The sequence below is a fragment of the Scomber japonicus genome, chromosome 3, assembly GCF_027409825.1.
Source record: "Scomber japonicus isolate fScoJap1 chromosome 3, fScoJap1.pri, whole genome shotgun sequence".
In the NCBI taxonomy this organism is placed as follows: domain Eukaryota; kingdom Metazoa; phylum Chordata; class Actinopteri; order Scombriformes; family Scombridae; genus Scomber; species Scomber japonicus.
The window spans coordinates 12,004,743-12,026,478 of record NC_070580.1 but is presented as its reverse complement, the minus strand read 5'-3'; the positions used below and the strand labels follow the sequence as shown (position 1 = coordinate 12,026,478).

Here is a 21,736-nt window from a genome sequence, read left to right as displayed (position 1 = left end):
CTAAAGCACATTACTTACAGGGTTTATCAGCCTTCATCAAACATTGAATTCCATTGTACTCCACTGTTTTCTCATATTCTTAGACCGGATGTTGTCGTCAAAGGCAAGAGCGCAATAAAGATTTTTTGAAATAAAATAAAATCCTGTCTGTGTCGCAGAAAAGCAGTCTAACACTGACCGACAGACCGTTTTAAGACTGCAGGTGGCGCCAAATCATGAACACATAAAACAAAACACACTTCCTAACCCAACAAATTCCCACTCACTCACTACAGATGAAAAAACAGCTGAGATAAAAGAAATAAAAATCTTCCTGGATGCACTAATCTTACCTGTCCAAATCAAACATACTCTGACTATAAAATGACAGTGCAGAAATAGGTCCGGGATTCCCCCCCCATTATGTTGCTCTACTGTTCTGCTGTCTCTACTGTGGTAGTTGTGCACTTTATAATAATAATAAAGTTAAAAAAAAGTTAAGTGTTCCCAATAACATGATTCACTATATCAGGTGGGGGAATAGGAAAGTATTCAAAGACTGACTACAATTACAATTACCAATACAAGTACTACAAGAACTACAAATTAAAAGTGTCATATGCAAATTGTTGTGTTTTATCTTTAAGTAAGACTGAAACAGAGAGTCTGGGAGAATGAGTTTATATGCTGCATCAGTTCCAAAGGATGACAGTTACTTGGCTGATGATGAAGAAATGCCCAGAAACAGAGCGATGCAGTCCTCAGACCCTCGTTAGCTCTGGAGTTCCAGAGATGAAGTAAAAGACACAGATTTCTTCTTAGAATATGAGAAAACATGTCATTTAATGGTTTATGTTTGCTATGGATTCTGTTTTTTACTATTCTAAATATGAAAAGACACACACACACACACACACACACACACACACACACACACACACACACACACACACACACACACACACACACACACACACAAATCCAGAGGAAATTATGCTGAGACAGGAGAGCGGTCCTGTGTGATGCAGCACCACAGCTGATTGTTGGGGAATGTTTTAAAAGAGGATGCATCTGGTTTGTGAGATTAAAGCTTCATGCTTGATCATAAACTTCTACAATATGGTGTGAAAAGTAAGTACAATTTCTTTGTTACAAAACTCTAAACCTAGAGAAAGCAACGAGGAGAGATAAACACAGTATGATTTCTGTACATTGCAGTAATAATCTAAATGCATGCTGTTACTATTGATTTGTTTATTAAATGTAAATCATTTTAATTTATTTTCATTCACTTTGTCCACTGATTAGTGTATACATATACTAATACTTTTGAAATTTGCTAAAATATTTCAGGTAGCTGAAATAAATGTTATCACCTGCAAATGTCAATGTTTCATAAAGCGGAATGTATTTGAGGTTTTACATGAATTATTAACAAATAGCAAATCAAGATCACACACATTCTCATACAGCTGTCAGGATATCCCTGTGCTGCCTTTCATCTACATTATAAATGTTTCCAAACTGGAGATTAATAATAGATTAACTTTGCTGTAATTTTCCAAGTGACTCATCACAAACAGCTCAGCTACAGCAAAACATCAGCTGATGATCCCACACCAGGTCTGTGGTATTTACACGGAATTGTGAAGTTTAATGTTATATTTTCTTTATTACAATACTAATAAGTGGATTATTACACTTTAAGAAAAATGCTTTATCTTACCTCAATTTTTTTTAATGATTTGCACTCATATTAATAGGAGTCCTCCTTCACCATTTTGATTCTTTGTGGCCTCTTTTGTAGCCCTGCTTGATTATCTTTATCATTTTTTCCCCAAGACACTGAATGACATATTTAAATGGATGCCACAATGGATGCCAAGTTTGATCCCACAGTTAAGAATGAAAAGACTGATGATGAACGTGGCAATCAACCAAAGCTCTATAACTCACTAACCACTGCTTCAGAGTCACACACTGTACCTGACAACAGTACTGCTGGTCAAACAGGTATATCCAGTTTGATTATACTGTAAGTGATGGATAGCAGTTGTTTGGGCTAAGTTTGAAAATCATTATGATTTATGAAGACCGTCTTATTTCTTCTCACAGGATCTCTGGTTGAAGTCTCCAGTTTAGAGCATATCTCCACTGATGACACTGAATTATCTTCATGTGACTTTGCTGAGAATGCATTCTCCAATAAAACAATAGGTACTTTAGCCTGTAAACTTGACTTTAATGGGTATTTCCCTGCAAAACACATTTCACGAGTGTTGTTCATTTGTATGTCTAATGCAGAGGCCTCCTTTGAATCCAACTTGTATGATTACCCAAAAAGCAAAGACACCCAGGTAGTATCCATCTGTAGCCCAGGCTCTGTGAAGAAAAAACAGCCACAGCCTCTGTGTGCCCTGCTGCCACCTTCCATGGAGGCTTGCACAGCCTATGAGGTGAGTCAGCCAATCACATCCATCAGCAGGAGTCAAGAAAAGCTCAAACCCACGGTCCACACTGAGCCATCAGATGGAGTGGGTAAGGACACCACACTGTGTTGCTTGTAACACTGTTTATCACATTATCTACTAAAGCTTTTTCCTCCAACTGAAGCTTCTTTCTCTTTTCTCGATCTCTACCTTACCCCTCCACGAGACCTTTGTGCTTCATTTCTTTTGGCCTGCCTGTTCTGCCACCCACTGGACTGTTTCATGGCCACGGTGAGAGGCTGCAACCAGTGTGTTTGCTCTCTGTGCGGCTGCAAGTCCATCACCAGCTACTGCGACTTCTTCGGCTGTCTGAGTGTCCAACGCTTCCTGTGTGACTGTCTCGTCTGTGACTGTCCCGTCTGTGACATCTGCCTTCAGGCTACTGAGTGCCTGGACTTAGCAATGGAAATCTCTCAAATGCTTTATCACTAACATCCCCGTGCATGCAAATAATCACATCCAAACATGAACCCGTGGGAATCATTTATTTATTACAATCTTCTGAAAGCCAAGTTGTAAGGACAGGACACAAATGTTACTTGCATCACGTAGAAGATTAACAGTCCATGTTAGCACTCAAATAGATGTAGGGGTAAGACATGGTTAATATCATGGAGAGCAGTTAAGTATGAGCAGAAAAAGTTGACCATTGGTATTTAATCTTATGGGGCTAAAAACAATGCAATTTGTGGCACTGAGCTGTGGAGTGGATTTGCTTTTAGCTCAAAAACAATGTGCCTTCAAAGTTGAGAAATAACAGGAGAGGACACCTTTAATCAGCCACTTTTCCTCACTGAAAGGTAAATGCTAATCAGTGTCACTCAGAATTATGATCTTTTTTAAAAAAAAAAGGCTTTTTTTTTTGGCTGCATCAATTGATTTGTTTGTATGTTACCACGGCTCAAAAATAATTTAAAATTCAAGCATATCAATAACTTTGAAAAGACGTGTTTAAGCCAAAGCAAATTCTCAGATACAGTACATCAGTGTAAAAAAACAAAACGACACACAAATATGCAGGTACTTTTTCAAAACACACATTCATTAACTGTACATAAGGTTGCATTAAGCATCTGACAAATTAAATGCCTTTCTTAAGTTTGTGGCAATCTCATAAGAATAATAAATGCAATGAAAGTTTCACACTGCATACAGTTATACCTTACTATATAACATGAGGATAGTGGTTGCTGTAAAAGAAGGCTGAAGCCCTCTGAGTTCATACTACAATGAGCGATAATGCATTGTTAGTTCTATCAATTTTGATGGTCAGGAAAAAAAAAAAGCCACAATCTTGGTAGAACATGCTAACCATTTAAAATCACTCAGTGATCACCGAGGTTAATGAAGACAATTACTGACAACACAGATATTAGTCAGGAGAAGAGAAACTACTTATCAAAGTATTATTCAGGTATCAAAAAAATATGTGATCAACTACAGTACTATTGTAAAAGGATAAAATTGTTCTGCATTTCTCATAGTGACTCACTGAATATATTCCAAAAAATAAAAATGTTGATTTGTAATTCGTAGCTACTCTGGAAGAAGTCCTGCTTTGGCTAACTAGCTGCAGCAGCAAGTGATTCTCGGCTGCTCTTAAGGTTTATTACAAATACATGCATCCCGGGCGTTAGCTGTTGACTGTGTGTAATAGTAATAAAACAGACAAAAGCTTTCATTAAATGCATAGACTGCCATAAAATAAGGTGCAATAAAATTGCTCAAAATAAAATATTCTTATTTACAATATGAAGTCAATATTTCAACAATGTGCCAATTCACTTTACAAAGATCCCTTCTGTAGCTGCTGGTGAAACAACCCAACAAGAATGAGCATGCTAGACTGCTATTAACAAACCCTGATTCCAGTCAGTTGAAAAAAAAAAGAATACACACACACACACACACACACACACATATACACATATATATATATATATATGTATGTATGTATGTATGTATGTATGTATGTATGTATGTATGTATGTATGTATGTATGTATGTATGTATATATATATGGGCATCTATCGATCAGTTTGTCATGCCAATGTCATGAAAAAGAAACCTCACAGCTTTCTTCCCTATAAATGAGCACATAATAAAATTCACACAAACTTTATATCCCTCTTAAATCTCTGAAGAAAATCTTAAAAACTATTTAAGAATGTAATAATTTCTTTATGCTTATGTGCATGTCCCTATTATACCATAATTCCATTTTTAATAAGATTGCATTTATAAACCCAGACATAATCGTTTAAAACAGCTCCAAACAGGAACAGTTCCAATTTCATCTGTATGGCAAAGAACTTTCTCCTGATGCAACGTTCGTTAGTTTTGATCTTAATGTTTGCTAGCTTTGCTTTATAAAGTTCAGTTCAACAGTGCTATCAATAGACTTGCGTTATTTGAAGCAAGGCTGCACTTCCTGACATTCTTATCCCTATGGACAGTCTCTCTCTTGGTGTGTGACCACCATGTAGAGCTCATCACAAGTCCTCGTCCATATCGAGGCTGCTCCTGCGACTGCTGGTTTTAGAGGCACCTGGTGACAGAGGAGAAAACAGCGACTCGTCCCCCCTCTCTGGAGACAAGGTGCAGCCTTCGTCCATGAGAATGTCTCCCAAGCCCACGTCGGGGTAGAGTGCTGAGGCGGAGGTGTCGTCTAGCTCTGCAAAGCTCAGGCTGCCCAGGTCCAGGGGGCTGCTGATGGTGACTCCCGCAGGAGAGTCTGAGGAGGGCGGGGACAGGAAGGAGGTCGGCAGAGGCTGTCCAACAGCTGTCGCACCCAGGCTGAGTAGGTTAAAGGAGGAGGCGGCTCCCGCGCTGGTAGGAAGGGACTGGCCGCTCTGTGGGATTGGCTGCTGCTGAAGCAGAGAGGTATCGGAACTCAGACTAGATGAGATGCTGTTGTTTGTAGAAAGGCCGTGGACTCGTGCCTGCATTTCCAGCTCCTGGAAAGAAGAGAAGAAGCAGCACATGTGCATTCAAATGTCAAGTCCTGCAACAACTGAAAAATGTCTTTACTTTCCCAGCTATAAGATAACTTCTTTTAAAAAAGGGTATATTTAAGCTTTGTCAAATGCAAGACATTGCATTGATTAAAGCTTGAAAGTGTGGGAGAGCAAAGTGCACATTTCTGGGACTAAAAATGCTGCAAAAATATCTTAAAACATAAACTGATCAATTTTAAGTTCAAAATAAAAACAAAATAACTCATGGAGGCTGGCTTAAATCACAGTCATCATCAGCCATTTCCCACTTAATTCACAAGACAACCTTTATGGATTAATAATTGTGTACTATTAATTCTGCAGTAATGTAAATCAGCTGTGCTTGCGGCATGCATGCTCATCCTGATGTGCTGGCAGAGGGTGAAATACCGATATTGCTCGACAGCTAAATTATCTGAGTTTAATAAAACTACAATGTTTCTGTCAGGCATCAGTTTTAAAATAATTCCAATTACTGTGCATTGTGAATTGGATATATCTGCTTCTACACAGACTGTCCAACACATACTGACCTGGATGCGCATCATTAAACTGTGGTTTGCTTGCTCCAGCTTTTTCTGTCGCATCTCGACATCCTTGGCTCTCTGCTGCTCTTTCTGTAGCTTCCTGATGTAGTCTACAGACGCTTTCAGAATGGTGCCTTTATTCCAGCGCATCTCGCTGTCATCAGTAATATCAGTAAGTATTGCAGAGGCGGTGAGGAAAGGAAACAGAAATGAGATTACTTCTATTTTACTAGATAACAGCTGCAGGGACTCAATTCAAATACTATACTTTCATATTTATTAAGTGATTCAGAAAACAGAAATGTAACTTTCACAGAAAAATCAGACCACACTTACGGATCGCTTGACTTGGGTATCAGGGTACCAAGTTCCTTTATACGGTCATTGATGTTGAATCTCCGCCTCCTCTCAACTGTAGAAAAGCAGGAACGACAGTATGTAAGAGGAGTAGGAGACAAAACTAAAAGCAAAAACTGCATAATCATGTAGTTCGGAGGCTACATGCCATTAAACACAAGTGCTTGAAATAATGTAAAACAAAGCTTTGACTTACTGAGGTTATGGTTGTCTTTCTTCTGCCTTTCTTTCATAAGTGCTTTGGCATCTGAATCTGAACAAAATACATTCTTAGTGTGCTTTATATTACAATTCCAAAAGTATTATCCAACTCAAAAATACATTCTCTTGAACATGTAAAAAAAAAAAAAAACAATAAAGGCCTTTGTATATAAAAGTAAGTAGTATGTGTTTTACTGTACCGGTAATTTCCCTTTTAATTTTTGGAAGATCAGCAGGGCAGGAGTTGCTGACAGTGAGAGTTGGTGCTGCCATTCCAGGGCTATGGTACACATCCAACAGATTTCCTGGGAGCTACACGACACAGAATGGGTTAAATATATATACGTAACAAATGCTCTCTGATTTACATGAACCTAGCAGCAAATATGTGAACAGGATGTCTTCCCTATTTCAGCTAGAAAAGCGCAGAGCGACCAGTTCTTCCTCCAGTTTAAAACCGAACCAGAGCTGGTTACTTTCACATTGCATAAAGGTTATTATATGTTGTACAAGCAAGAGTGACACAAATACAGCAGCTGTTACATTTTATAACAACAATTCCAAATATTTCTCCTAATAAAAAAAAACAGCCTTCAACACAAACCTCGTCGCATGATTGACGCTGCTATTTTTTGCATGAGAAGTTACTTACTTTAGCATAAAGCATGTTTTCTCAAACTCAACCCATTTATATTAGAATGTGACATACCTGTAAACACACGAAAAAAACATCCCAAAATGCATTTACCTCACTGTGCTTCTTTTTCTTTTCTTCCAACAGCATCACCATAATCCTCATTTTTGTTCAGTGGCAACAGTTAGGTGATTGCTTTCTATCTATCTGGCCTAAATGACTTGTTAACCCTGAAAGCTTTACAATGAATGTACTTTTTTATGAGCTCAACCCACTTTGTGTCGCTTCTCCCCATCTAGTATCCTCTGATCACTTACCCCGCCCAGGCAGCACTTTTGTGACGAATAGTAAGCGAGTGCCAAAAGTATATATTTACTCCTACGACAACACTGAATTCCTGCTGCATTCCACACATAAAGGAGATCGCCCATTCACAGAAAAAACACTTCGTCTGTAAAAAGCTATTAAGTGATCCAGCTGCCTTGAAATCCTCTATTACACTGTCAGTGTGCAGTTAAAGAAGAGGGAAACTTTAAAAAAGGAAGTATTTATGCTCACATAAATGCGTGGTTCTTCTTACCGTGCTAGGCAGCTGGAGACCTGAGTCAATCAACGTAATGATGTCGTCATTAAAACTGGATTCAAGACTAATGATGTCGTCGATCACATCGTCAATCTAGATAAAAGCAAATTAGAGAAAACAGCATAAATACAAAGTGAGTGAAGCCCTCAGTGTTAAATGTGTGAAAGTAATCAACATGTACTACACTGTATGTATATAGAGTTTGAAATAAAGACTTCTGTAAAGACTGAATGTCAACATTCAACATTTAAAACCAATGTAACAGTTTTAAAGAGGCCTGATCTCAAAAGGTGGAGACACATGCAAGAGAAGTGCTGGCATCGTTAAACTGCCGTGCAGTATTTAACATCATATTGTGACACCAGGCCAACAAGAGTACGATGACAAAAGGCATGCATCATCACAGTGGGAGCTTCGAGCACATCATTGCAGAACAAACAAAAAGTAATTAAGTTGAAAGTGAGCAGAAGGTTAGACATTTAACTTCTCCAAAAGAAAAAAAAATTGTGTAAGTTTGCAAAAAAGCAGCGACTATCCAGGCTGTGTAATCTGCTGTGCCAGCAAAAATCACAACCCACACACTAGAGAACTTAAACCACTGATATAAAATGAGGAATTTCTCATACTTCCTCCTTGTTGGATCCGATGTTGAGCAGAGCCATGGGACTGTTAGGGGCACTGCTGGCAGTGGGGGCAACTTCAGGGGCAGAACTGCATTGTGGCACGGGAGACACACCCATCGTCTGAGTAACCGCTTTGTTGCCCAAAGTGGTGGAGAGATACTGCTTCACCTGCTGCCTCTGTGCCTGCTGGATGTGGTACTTGGTGGGGTTCTCCAAGTGGGTCTGCACCTGATCGGTTAAACAGTTGTTAAAGGCACTGCAATACAAACACAAGTCATGACCGTTAACAAAGGGTTAACCTTAACGTTACCTTGAGCACCTCCACCGGCACCTGCGCTGGAGGTGGACGGGCCGCATTTGGAGGCAGTGTGACAGAGATAGCTGGAGTGGAGTCAGAGGCCCGGAGCTGAGAAACAGAGGCCTGCTGCTGGGCCTCACGTCTCTCCTGCTCCTGGGCTTGTTCTCGCATCAGCTGCTGCCGCAGCAACACACGTGATGACATGGCTGAGGAAAGAGATCCAGATCTAGGGATGGAGCTGTAAAACCAAAGCAGATCAAAAAGACCATTATATGTGGGTCATACCAGTGTTTTAAAGTATACTATATCGTGTAATTTAGGTTGTTATTAAAGCATCATGCAAACTATACTGTGTGGTATTAGAAATTCTAACACTACCTTAAACTTAAAAATCATTCACCTTATTAATCTAGTGATTTACAGGCAAATCCAGATGTTACTTCCAAAATATTTCAGAAAATAAGATCTAAGTATTAAATTCTTCACAAAGAGATGCACCTTTTACTATTTTTGAAGAACTCATGCAGTAACTATAAACAGAAATCATACACTGGGAGCTGGATCAGGATAAACGTCCTGAAAAATGATTAATGGATGGAGGAATCAAACACTGTGCAGCCTCACCATTCACATTTGACATATTGATTGATATTAATGGGTGTTATTAGTCTTTCAGCTAACCACAGCCTCTTAAATTAAGACCACATTGGAAAATACTGGTCTGGCGTGGGCACTCAAGGCTAAAAATGCTGACTCAGTATCAGGTTTTAGAATTACAACCATACAGTCTATGATTACAACCTACTGTATAACACAATGCGGTTATGACTGCGAGACCTTATGAGAGCCTGATACAGTATTATCTCTCTCTCTTTTAAAAAAAATGGTCATCCCAAAGACTTTTTTGATCCAATCGCTACCTGGCTACCTTCCTCTTGTGGGGGTTCAGCAGCAGCAGCAAAGATGACTCCCCTTGTCGTCCTGAGTGGTGCGAACAAATATGAGCCTGACTTTAAAGTGTAGCCAATTTCATGTAGAGTCTACACTAACAAAACCAGCTGCTCACAACATGCTGCTTACATTATTAAACTGAAACATGTCTGATCATTAAAACACAAACAACTGAACTTGTGTCCAATGTCAAAGTATCCCCATCTCCACCAGAATTTTATTCAACGCCACTAATCAGCTTGTGAAACTTTCTGATGCTTCGTCAGCTGCTCATTGTCAAAAGAAATCTTACTTTCTGTGTCAATGAGACTGATCACATCAATTTCAATTTCCTCAGGGACCCATCTCACCCAGGACACTCACTCTTTGAGCTGCTGCCCTCAGGCAAACGCTACAGGACATTGAGAGTACGCACAAACAGATTAATAAAACAGCTTTTGTGATAAAACCATAAATGCACTAAACTGCATTAAGTAATGGTAATTATTTATTCATTTTTGTTTCTGCATTTTAAAGACGGCATCTCAATTTAGTTGTGCTTTGTACGATGACAATAAAGACTTTCTATTCTATTCTAAGATCCCTTTCCCCTGGTCTAAATTTGTTCAGCAACTAATATTACTGTACAATCGTATGGATACCGTGTTGACCCTTATATCATCTAGCCCCCCTTGACATTATCCCCATGAACTGATGACAGTGGCTTGTAATAAAAGCTCTCTCGCTAATGGATGAGTGTCACAACATTTAAGTCATTTAAGATGGTTGTGTCAAACCATTGCCGAAGGCACAGTCTAGATTCCCTTGAACACTTAACACTTCCAACCAAGTACTATGCTGTCCATAACCTCAGCAATTCTTTAAAAAAAAATAAAAAAAAAATTAATCATAATTATCAGATTTCCAGACATGTACATCCTCTTATATTCTGATATTATGACATTTTTCTTCTGGGAAATTGTGTAGGCTCATATAGATCTATTCAGGATCCTGTGCTGTTATGTTAAACACAATTGATCTTTCTTTTCATCTACAATAAATACAGTTAATTAATCACAATGTTATAAATCCTGACATGACAGAAACAACACAACAACAGTCCAAAACTATACATACTATACTATACAAACAATCCTCACAATTTATGAAGAGAAACTAGAAAATCTTTGGCATTTGGCTTGACTACTTGAAATCATCTTCAGCTGTGCATGAACGTTGGTTACTACCACGTTGTTCACTATTAACAACGTAATTCTTTAACAATCTGAGATGACTTCTATACTTTATGTGAGCCAGCCCTTGGCACACAGACTGTCGCTGATGTTTTGTGTACATTTCTGCAGAGTGCATACCTTCCTATCAATACTGTCTCTTCCACTGGATCAGTTGTGTAAGACTAAACTGATGTACTGACTGACTGAGTTATGTCACAAAAAGTTGACTACCATTATGTCATGTCAGTCTAGGAGCAATTAAGACAAGCATCTTCAATGTGTATGTATCTTACTCATGTCTGTTTTCGTAATCTCTATTTTGGACGCGCTGTAATGTCGCGTCATGCGTTAGCTAATGGGCCCACATAAACACGCTGAGTGTATACAAATTAAAGACAAAAACTGAACCGTAGACACTTAACAAGCTGACTACCAACAGCCACGTGGAGGGGGTTTGGTTATTTTAATAGAAAGCAGCCGTGTTGCTGAGGCACAGACACGGCAAAGTAAAAATAGGAAGTTGTAGCTTAGCTAACGTTAGCCAGCTAGAACCCTTTAATTTCCCAACAAGCTAATGCTACCCTACATTAATGTATGACAAATAGGAATAAACACGTACCGTGGATATAGATTTGTTTATCGTTATCACATCCAAAAATCCACGAAATACTCCGTTTTCTTTGCCATTTTAACTCGGTGAATACGCGCTCTTCAACAGTCGCTAGCCACGGCTAACTGTGTTTACCTCGGTCCAACGGGCTGAGGTCATCCTAGTTACCCGGAACTTGTTGACAGCAGCGAGGTTTCATTTACGGTACGCTGGCCCTTGCTCATTTTCAGTAACATCAAGCTAGAAAAATCGTAACCGTGTATTACCGGTTATGATGATGGAATACTACATTTGGGGGCTGATTCATTAATGTGATTTGGGTTAGGGTTACATGATCGCAATAGAAAAAATATTTTGTGGTCACCTTTATGCAGCTTCAGTGTAAATATGTTAATTTTGATAAGTATGTTTTTCTTATCACTGGGCAGGTCACAAAAAGGAAAGTTTAAAGGGAATTGCAGCTATTTTCTATCCTTTTTAGGCCTATATAATTAGCATTTTACACTTACTATACAGGGACAAAAAAAATGTTAGTCTATATTTACTGTAGCTTGGTATTTAAATGTAAAGTTGTGATAGTTTTTTTTTTCTGGTTAATATTGGATACACAAGTCTCCTGCTGTGAGAATATCAGGGTCAAGTGCACTAGAAGGACATACTACACAAAAAATACCTGCAATTTGTACTAAAGGGAAAACTTTCGGTGTTCGTACACAGAGACAGAGTATAGCCCGCCTAGTGAAAATCCACCAAAGGCATTGGGTTTCCAAGAAGTCAAAGGTTTGCAGGAGCATAGAAATCTTTATTACATAAACAGAAAAGTGGTGCAGCATTCAGTGAAGGAAAAACACATTCTTTTCACATTTTTATTTTAATCAACTGTCTGAAAATGAGAAGTCCATTGCAGATGTCAAGGTGTCTGAGAGTTTGGTGGCAAGTTTGTCTGCAGATTAAAGAAAAAGGGGGAAAAAGTATCACTTTAAAATCTGCATAATTAAAAACAGAACAAGTAAAGTGATAAGATTTTAAACTCCAAATGTTTTAACTATATTTTAGATTCATATCCAGAACCTGAAAACACCACACACAAGTTTTTGTTTATGATTAGACTTATATTTATACAAACCAGCTCTTTTCTGTTGCTTCTTCCTCTTCTTGCTGGCAGCAAGAAGTGCATGGCCCTGCTGTAGAGGATCCACATACAAGATATCCTTCAAACTTGGAGCCTTGGGTGTAGCATCACTCGCACCTGAGTCAGACTTTGACTTCTGAGATTTTATCTCCACTGTCATTGGCCCAAACTATTTAAAATAGAACAGAACATCGGACATAACGAGAGTTGAATGAATCACATTTTAGAAAGACAGAGGCTCAACAAATTAGACTTCAGTGAACACTGGAGCTATGGGACTGAACTGTTTCACACCTCTGGGTCATTGTCATCCTCCATACACTCAGTTTCATCTTGAAATTCTGGCTCTTCCACTGACTCTCCTTCCATTTCCAGGTATGGCGGTGGTTCAGCGTGTGTACCTTGTGTCATTCCAGTGGTTTCCATGCAGAATCCCATTTGGACATCAGGACAAGATGACACTGCAACACAGCAGAAGCAAATCCAATTTTGAAACACCTTTGCAAGTCTTTTAAACAATGCAATCCAGATAATCTTACAAGGTCAAGGTCATTTTAGGAACCCTCTGCTTTCCTGTCCTCATCAGTGAAAGTGATATGAAACTAATCAAAGTGAGAGACAATACGCATTTGGACATTTTTTTGTTCTTCGGGCTAAATGTGCTTCAGTACATTCAATTTGATACAACATGGGAATCTTAATAATTCCCAGTGGTGTAACTGGTATATGTCTAGGCTGTTCCTGTCTATTAGTGTGTCATACAAGTGCACCCTTGCAAAATTCCACACATGGTATTTGATTGTTATGGTATTACAGCAGTTGTCCTTCTGTCATACTATTATCACAAGAAAAAAGTGTTCAGTGGCCATTTCTTTAGGTAATAAAGTAACTGAATTAAAATGATTGACAGTGACGTCTGTCCTAAGTAATTGAGACATTGTTCTTACTGCAAGTAAATGAGAAAAAAAGTTTGATATATGGGTGAAATGAGTGTTTTCTTTTACCTGCGAGAGCCTCCTGATTTCCTTTTTCAAGCTCATCCCAGTCAAAAGCTTTACCCATCTCCGTAACTATCTCAGCGCTGACGTGTGTGGGAAGAGTGTGTGTCTCTGGAGGGTGCGTGAAGTAGCTGATCCTTCCTCTTAACAAAACAACATGCTGAAATTAACACAATGCTAAGAACAATGATTGATTATCACGTGTAAAGCATAGAGAATCCTACATTTTACCCACCCTGTCCAATCTAGTAAGACACATTTAGCTGCTTTGTCAGTGTCGGGCAGTCCTCCCTTCCTCAGTTTGCCTTGACGTCGAGCGAGTAATGCCAAGAACTCCAGAGCTGTGTGAAAGTCTTGCACTCCATAGTGCTCCATGATCTGCACACCCAACAGAATTCATGTCACAACAGTGTGTGACTTACATCATCTATCAATGTGCAAATGGTTAGAAAGCAGGCAACATACCTGTTCCTTGTTGCAGCGTCGCAGGATGGCTTCGACTGGTGGGAGGGGATCTACAAGCTGTTCAATTTTCACGCAGTTACGAAGAATCATTGCTGCATCAGTTGTTGAAGTCGCCATGACAATGCCAGGGCAATCTAGCAGCTTAATGTGTTTGTCCAAATGCACCTGTTGAAGGCACCTGAAATCCAACAAAGTCATTATGAACACAGGGAAGAAACAAGAAAGATTTCACAGGAGCACAGATCAACAGTTGAGTGTATTCTTACTTGGTGACACCAGGAGTGGCTCCAACATTACACGCTCGGACGCGTTTCAGACTGTTGATCAAACTGCTCTTTCCCACGTTAGGAAAACCTAGAAAACCACAAGTGGCAAAAATTATTGGACTCATTACGTTGTAAACAAGAAAAATCTAGGTAGGTTTGTCTTCACAGGACATTTCAGCTGCATTTTCTAAGTCTGAAGGAACAAATACTTTCCTATTTTAATCAATACAGGTGTTCACACAGGCTGCACTATAAGTCACATTTAACTCATACTTTCCACAAGTCATTTTGAGGATCAAATGTAACACAAAGACTGAAATGTGCTGCTTGTGTTAGCATTGTGTTACTGTGTGTGGTGCTTTGCTTACCTACAACACCTACAGTGATGGCTGTCTTTATATCCAGGTTGCGACAGTAGTTACCGAGCAGCTTCATCAAGCAATCTGCACCGATACAAGCACTGCTACTAAGAAGCTCCGTTGTGGCTTGTGTCACTGGTACATTACTGCGTTTCTGTCCATAGCGGGAGACAGAAAATAGTGTTTATGTGAAATTCATATTTAACATACTAATATAATAAATATTGGTAATAGCTATAATTAATTGAATCTTAATTCACAATTTAAGATGATCATAATAGAGATGTGTGAATGCATACCAAGTTCTTGGACTGTTGCTGAGTAGACGCTTTAAAAGCCACAGTAGGAAACTCATTACGAAGATACTTGATCCACTTTTCCACAATTTCCTTTGACACCAAATCTACAAACACAGTAAAAACATGTTAAGTCAAGACATAAATATATAGACAATTCCTAAAAGGTATGCTATTTAAATTTGTATTGCCAAACTTACCAATTTTATTAAGCACTAACACTATCTTCTTGTTGGTTCCACTTTGAATGACTGCCTGCTCCACCTGAGGACATCTGCAGCCGAGAGGGTCACGAGCATCCAAAACTTCCAAAATCACATCTGATGCCTCCACTACCTTTAAAAAAAATAATAATAAAAGAAAAAAAACAATGTCCATTTCCAAACAAGTCAAATTTCTAAAATAATTCAGTTCATACAAAAACAACACTGAAATGATAATGTTCATCAAGTATGAAGCAGCTGCAAACCTTTTTAAATTCTCTGTAATAAGCTTTTCTTGAATTCTCATTTTCAAAGTTGACATGCTTCTCCAAAGTCTGCATCTCTGTCTCCTGTGAACAATAAGAAGAAAAAAGAGAAATCACAACAATGGAAATGTTGTAGTATGTAGTGATTCATGATGTTTCCCCTAAACAGGCAGACATTTACCCTAATTTCAAATTCTTTCTGACGCTGTAGGATGTCATTCTGAAAGCTTAGCAAATTTCTCCTCTTCAACAGCTCTCTTTCTCTGGAGATTCTCTGCTTTTCTTGGAGTTCCTGAAGCTAATTAGGAAAAATATTGAGAGAAATTGGTTAACCCAAAAATAATAAGAATTTGCAGTGCAAACTATAATCTAAGAACAGGCAAGACTTCCTAAAAAGTCACCCTTTGCTTCCTGATTTCCTCTGGTTTTCTGTGGTCCTTGACATGCTGCACAGATGACTGCCCTTTATTCGTTGTCAGCCCTGAAGCATCTCCTTTTTGTCCATCTTTGGTCTGTAGACAGGAAAACATGCTGAGTATTAATGTTTACAGTTCATTTAAGCTTTGAACAATTAATAATAATAATAGCTGTCTGAAAATCGGACTTTGAGTAAAAATGTTTTACCCCATGGTCAGCAGATGTCTAAATATGAATTATCACAAGATGTTTCTCTACTAGCCTTGTCTAGACTTATGTGTGTGCTCAAGTCTTACTTGATATGTCACTACCATCTAGCGTATGTGTGATAGTATTTGACCTGCTGACCCTGCACAATGGTTTGTATGGTTTATAGAAGCGTGCTGCTGAATGCTAAATTGACATCTAAGCATGTTGATTACAGGAGCTGGGACTGTGCATTTTCCACCTCGGTAGATGTCTGTCTGTCCAGTGCACCAGTCCGCAACACTAACTCCTGGAACTGTTTATCACTAATAATATTACCTTCGGGGATTTGAGTCGTTTTGGTATCATAAGCTGGACTAACTCACAGTTTAGTGATCCATGACACGTTGAATATTATGTTAGCACACGAGTGACGAGAGCACTCAAAGTTAGCTCGGAAAACATTTGTCGGATAGCGCTTACCTTCTGTTTTCCTAAAAAGCCGAGACGCTTTGCTCTTTTTTGTTCTGTAAAACAAAAGAAACGACATCATTTTAAGTAATTCACGCTCAATTTTATGTGAAAGTATCAAGTACACCTCGAAAAGTTACGTACTAGCTTTTGACATGGCTACAGCAGAGTCTTCACCTTCTCCGACTTCACGTGTGTGGCTAGAGAGTGGACATGCGCACACCGTGACGTCACTCATAACATCCGGGGACATGTCAAAATAAGAGTTTGTATTTTGGCCACAACAGCTGGTTCCAAAACTGGTATCTGCACCTGCACCTCAAACTGTTTTGGCATCCCGTTTAAGTCAAAATGAATTTTCTCATTTTATCACAAAATGGCTTCATACAAAAATTACACAGTAGGAATTCAAATCTGTGTGCTGGTGTTTGCCAAACAGTTATTATAATATTGTAACAGCTGACAACGGATTCAACGAGAAAGCTGCCGCTCTCTTCAGACCTATGCTTCAGACACACACCTGACGTTCATGTGACACTTGAAGAAATGACGTCTCGTATCTCTAAACAATATTTCCATGCATCCTGTTCCTCTTCAACACGCAATATTTAGTAATCGTCGTATAAGCTCATTATTTTAGAAAGATGTCGTATCAATTCCATTTGTGGTAACTTATTGGAACACCTTTATTAATAACCTTGACTGGAAAAAGATTTGGAACTTGCCAGCTAGATTTATGATAAATAATAAAATGAAAGAAGTATCTTTTAAAATAATTCACAGATTTTACCCATCAAAAGTTTTTTTTACAAGGATTCAAAAAAGATATAGATGTGAATTGCTCCTTCTGTGAAGGAAACCCTGAAGATGTTTTTCATTTATTTTGGTCTTGCCCCTCCTCTACCAAATTATGGGAAGCTATTTGCTACTTGATTTCTTCTTGTATTGAACCATATTTTTCCTTTTGTTTTGAATATGTACTGTTTATTATATTATACATTTAGCCAAATGGCATATCTACAAATGTCCATACACTAATCAGAAACCTCTCTTTTCCATCTTTGAAAATGAAGCCAAATAATATATTCAAACTATTAAACATTCCACTAATATGAAAGCCATTAAGACTTTTCATTTATGTGCTCTCTTTAATGTATTTGTGTAATTGTAATATGATAATCTGAAATATTGCCTCTGAATGTGTCCCCTGGTGGTTGTGTCCTTAGGAAAGATATTGAACCCGAAAATGCTCCCTGTGTAGCAGCCTCAGCGATCAATGTATCAATATGTGTGAGAATGGGTGAATGTGACTTGTAGTGTAAAAAAGATTTGAGTGGATGGAAGATTAGAAAGGTGCTAGGTTAGTGCAGTTCAATTACCATTTTAATTTCAAAATTTTATGAATTAAATACGTCACATTACTTTTTTCCGAATGAGATTTTTATGTGGAGAAAAACTTGTAAATAAGAGACCCAGCTAAGAAGCACTTGTTTGTGTAAATTAGCTAATCTAATTAAAAAAATAAATTAAAATGTTTAGTTGGACATAAGCAAAAAAGGAAGAATTTTGAAAACATGTAATTTATAATAAAGTTCCAAATCGATTCTGGGTTACAGATTTTGTTTTTACGATCCAGTTGATTTTAAAGGTGTAGTTCAGGGTAGTGAAATCCAAAAAGGTAAGTCTACTTGAGTCAATATTCATCATCATCAAATTGTTTTTAAGGGCCAATATTGTGTTTAAACTGTGAAAATAATGTAACATTTAACAGCCAAGTTCATTGAGATGGATGACAAAGAGAATCTGGGGGTGGACCTTTGGGCCCCTGACAGGGTGATAGGGTCATTACTATCTAATGAGCTCTGCACTGGTGGTTCCTCAAAAAAACACCAAAAGGAATACTTTCAGTATGTTTGATGTTATGCCCATAAAAAGAAGAAGACTAGTGATATAATGATTCATTTGCTTTATGTTTTTTTCATTTGCCAGAAAGCTAGATTTACAAGAAGAAAAAAACAAATAACAATGACAACAGTTAATTATTTACTGTACAAATCATATGGTCGTTTTCCAAAAAGTAGAACATGAAGGTTTATGCAGGAGCCACAGAGGAGACCTCTGTCTTTGATGTAGATACTTCAGAGCCATCATCAACTTCTTTGCCAAAGAGCTGCATGATACATGTGCGGAACTGTATTGGAAAGAGAATAAAAATTTGTTAAAATTTAAACAAACAGAGGAAGTTGATCAATGTGACAATGAGACTGTTGTGCCAACCTGGCGGTTCATGAAGACATAGATAATTGGGTTGTAGATGGTGGCGCTCTTGGCAAAGTATGCAGGCATGGCAGCAGCCAGAGGATGGAAAGCATATCCAGGGTTTGCCGCAGCAAAGCAGGCAAAAAAGGTGTAAGGTCCCCAACATAAACAGTATGCCAAGATCATGACAACGACCATTCTGGATACTTCTCTCTCAGCTTTCTGGGTTGACTCTGATTCCTTCTGCTGCAAGGCAACCTGTGATAGACAAATGGACAAATTATAAGATTCTGCAAGGCTGCTTTCTATGAAGTATAAAACAACAGGTAAGATAACTTACAGCACGGATAGCCATCCAGACGGCAAGGTAGCAAAGGATGATGATAGCCAGGGGAATTAAGCAACATGTAATCATGAGAACAATCATGTAGGACTGGACACCAGGGTCATCACTTCCACTGAATACATCAGGTCCACAGGAAGTCTTCAGTCCGTGAGGCCAGTACCTGAAGCAAGACAACTTTTACTTTGTGTGTCCACTGATAAATTCAACAGATATTTATTATGTAAATATCAATAAGCTAAAAACACAGGCTACCTGCTCCATCCAAATATGGGGGGAGCACACCATACAGCTGCCCAGACCCAGGAAAATACAATTCCACCTGTGGCCCATTTGGCATCAAACTTGACGTTTCCAAAAGGTTTGCAGACAACGACCCATCTCTCCCAAGAGATGATAGTCAGGGACCAGAGAGCAGCAATGCCTGTGTAAAGAAGCACAATACTCAGTAAAGGAAATGTAATATGTAAGACCAAGAATCCTCTCTTTGCAAACTGTTACCAAACAGCTTTTTTCATGAAAAAGAAAAACGTGACCACTCACCACAAACTGAGACAGTGTAGCCCTCAAAGACGCACATTGGGTGTCCTAGAATGAAGTAACCAAAATACTGGTTGCATACACTGATTGTGCTTGCAAAAACTGTCTCTCCAAGATCAGCAACAGCAAGATTGACCAAGATCCAGTTCAGAGGGTGACGGAGTTTCTTGAACTTTGCTGTTGCCACCAAGACGAGACCGTTAGTGAAGACTGATAGAACGACCACAATCAGCATCCAGAGTGTTGATACGTTGTAAACCCATCGAGGAGCAATGTGGTAATTCGGACCCTCAAAGGGATCTAGGGAGCACGTACATACATAGATCACATGTAGTCTCACAATTTAAAATTTAATGTGGTTCATTGTCTTATTTTGTTAAGTATTGCAAGCTATAGAGAACTAACTTTTCTGCCAACAAATCACATACCTCCCAAACACAGTCAATCAACCAAGTTTAAAAAGTTTAAGTTGACAAATCAACAATAGCAACTTTCTGATGACAGGTTCAGTGTGTGAATAGTGAGCAAAATACAGCCATAAATCATTACATTTGAATCTAATTAAAAACTCAACTGGCAAAAGATGGATTTATTTTACTCTGATCTGGTTTGAGGTTCTGCCGTCATTTATTGTTATAAGTCTTAAAATGAACATGCACATCCAATTATTAATAAGATCAAATGGCAATACTGTACCTTTTGTATGATTGCTGTTTGTGTAAACAAAGGCAGATCCCCTTGTTGAGTCTTCATAGTGTCGCCTGGCTGCAAACGCCTGTTTTCCCCACTCTTCTGTCATTCTGATCTTAAATGGACGTCCCTGTCACTTGTAACCTCTCTGGGTGACTGGTGCTACACACCTGACTTTAGCTTTTTATACTTATTCTTCAGAGACCTCTTATAGGATTAAGTCTCAACCAAATTACAGCCACAGTGTATTGCTTTGTAGTGATACCCAGTAAGGCAATACACTTGAACTGTATTTAAAACTATGAGCTAATTAGGGTAAGACACAAAATACCAGAATAATCTTGTTTGAAAGCGGATTTCCTTCCACTCACCTAAAATTGGGATTAATTGTGAGACCTCTGACTAACACGTTATTGGGAATTTTAGGCACTGTATGCCTTCACTCAGTCCTGCTGAAGCTATTTCTTGCATCTGTAGGAATGGTGACATTAGTATTAAGTATAGTATTGTAAGCAGCATTTAATTTATTTCTCAAATAATCATTTAAACTCCAGAGCAAATGTTTATTTTAATTTGTTAATTTGGGAAATAAAAACACACCTAACAGTACAGAAGTTTGAACTGTGCATATCAACTTAATTTTATGTTGTATATAATGTTGTATTGATAGGTATACAGGTGGACCCCGGCTGGCATGAGAGAACAGGTTAAAGCAGCTTAATTGGACGAGTTGACATTCACGCAACTATTCGAAGTTGTTGACTTGAGGTAAGTGAGACATCTGTAATCCCTCCAGAAGGATAGTTCACCTCAGAACAGAGGATTTTTCTTAACTTTGATCCAACCATATAGGTCATAGTCCTCATGGAAAGGGCAAAGTGGAGGTGGTAAACAACTGATATATGTGGAATAAGAAAGATCTCACACATAAATGCATAAAGCCTTTTCAGAATCTTTCTGCTGTTCGTTAATTGCTGTCTCACTCTAAAGCACAGGCCACATTTGTTGAATGTGAAACTCAAAAGTTTCATATTTACAGTTACATTACAGAGATTACATTAGGGATATTTGAACACTACATAGTTTTCTTACTGGTGAATTTCACATCTAAATGCTGAGCACAGAATTTTTGGCAAAGTGACCGTGGGATATCTGTGTCCTGTAAAAGATCTTTATTTCTGGGTATTCTCAACAGGATATTGTGTCTTCAGTGGATAAAATCAACCAGTTATTAGGAAATGTGTTACTGTCTGTGAGACGTAATTAATGTCTTTACTCTCTGCTTCCCTCTTTATTAGCTCAGTCTGTCTTTTGGATGTGTCATAATCACCAACACGTGTTGCATGTAAAGACAAACGCCAAGCAACTGATGTAGGTCAGGAA

At 38.5% G+C, this 21,736-nt stretch overlaps 3 protein-coding genes across 3 annotated transcripts; all 3 read right to left on the bottom strand.

The window, feature by feature from the left end:
- Positions 1-2,938: 2,938 nt before the first annotated feature.
- Positions 2,939-11,608, bottom strand: tfe3b (transcription factor binding to IGHM enhancer 3b). Its single transcript, XM_053316477.1, has 9 exons — positions 11,472-11,608; positions 8,700-8,925; positions 8,393-8,617; positions 7,764-7,859; positions 6,750-6,861; positions 6,545-6,601; positions 6,328-6,403; positions 5,998-6,145; positions 2,939-5,425 (listed from the first exon to the last, which is right to left on the bottom strand). Exons 2-9 carry the CDS (start codon positions 8,889-8,891, stop codon positions 4,961-4,963), a joined length of 1,371 nt encoding a protein of 456 aa, XP_053172452.1. The 5' UTR covers positions 8,892-8,925; positions 11,472-11,608; the 3' UTR covers positions 2,939-4,960.
- Positions 11,609-12,314: 706 nt separating this feature from the next.
- gnl3l (guanine nucleotide binding protein-like 3 (nucleolar)-like) lies at positions 12,315-16,707 on the bottom strand. The gene is made up of 15 exons (XM_053316476.1): positions 16,666-16,707; positions 16,534-16,577; positions 15,849-15,959; positions 15,629-15,745; positions 15,448-15,531; positions 15,179-15,314; positions 14,982-15,085; positions 14,692-14,836; positions 14,324-14,411; positions 14,058-14,235; positions 13,828-13,970; positions 13,599-13,735; positions 12,889-13,055; positions 12,589-12,763; positions 12,315-12,405 (listed from the first exon to the last, which is right to left on the bottom strand). Exons 1-15 carry the CDS (start codon positions 16,676-16,678, stop codon positions 12,338-12,340), a joined length of 1,710 nt encoding a protein of 569 aa, XP_053172451.1. The 5' UTR covers positions 16,679-16,707; the 3' UTR covers positions 12,315-12,337.
- Positions 16,708-18,613: 1,906 nt separating this feature from the next.
- LOC128356047 (red-sensitive opsin) lies at positions 18,614-20,465 on the bottom strand. The gene is made up of 6 exons (XM_053316478.1): positions 20,360-20,465; positions 19,667-19,963; positions 19,379-19,547; positions 19,121-19,286; positions 18,799-19,038; positions 18,614-18,712 (listed from the first exon to the last, which is right to left on the bottom strand). Exons 1-6 carry the CDS (start codon positions 20,460-20,462, stop codon positions 18,614-18,616), a joined length of 1,074 nt encoding a protein of 357 aa, XP_053172453.1. The 5' UTR covers positions 20,463-20,465.
- Between the last annotated feature and the right edge of the window lie 1,271 nt (positions 20,466-21,736).

Bases quoted from the DNA above. Each gene is read 5' to 3' on its own strand.
- tfe3b (XM_053316477.1), bottom strand. From the start codon at position 8,891: ATGTCATCACGTGTGTTGCTGCGGCAGCAGCTGATGCGAGAACAAGCC. The intron at 8,618-8,699 runs GTAACGTTAAGG...TTAACCGATCAG, and splicing joins TGCCGGTGGAGGTGCTCAAG to GTGCAGACCCACTTGGAGAA. The intron at 5,426-5,997 runs GTCAGTATGTGT...TCTTCTTTCCAG, and splicing joins GTTTAATGATGCGCATCCAG to GAGCTGGAAATGCAGGCACG.
- gnl3l (XM_053316476.1), bottom strand. The intron at 14,236-14,323 runs GTAAGAATACAC...GTTGGATTTCAG, and splicing joins GCCACTCCTGGTGTCACCAA to GTGCCTTCAACAGGTGCATT. The intron at 12,406-12,588 runs GTTTGTATAAAT...TTTAATCTGCAG, and splicing joins GAAGCAACAGAAAAGAGCTG to ACAAACTTGCCACCAAACTC.
- LOC128356047 (XM_053316478.1), bottom strand. From the start codon at position 20,462: ATGACAGAAGAGTGGGGAAAACAGGCGTTTGCAGCCAGGCGACACTAT. The intron at 19,964-20,359 runs GTACAGTATTGC...CGTGCTCCCTAG, and splicing joins AAACAGCAATCATACAAAAG to ATCCCTTTGAGGGTCCGAAT. The intron at 19,039-19,120 runs GTAAGTTATCTT...TGTCTATCACAG, and splicing joins TCTGGATGGCTATCCGTGCT to GTTGCCTTGCAGCAGAAGGA.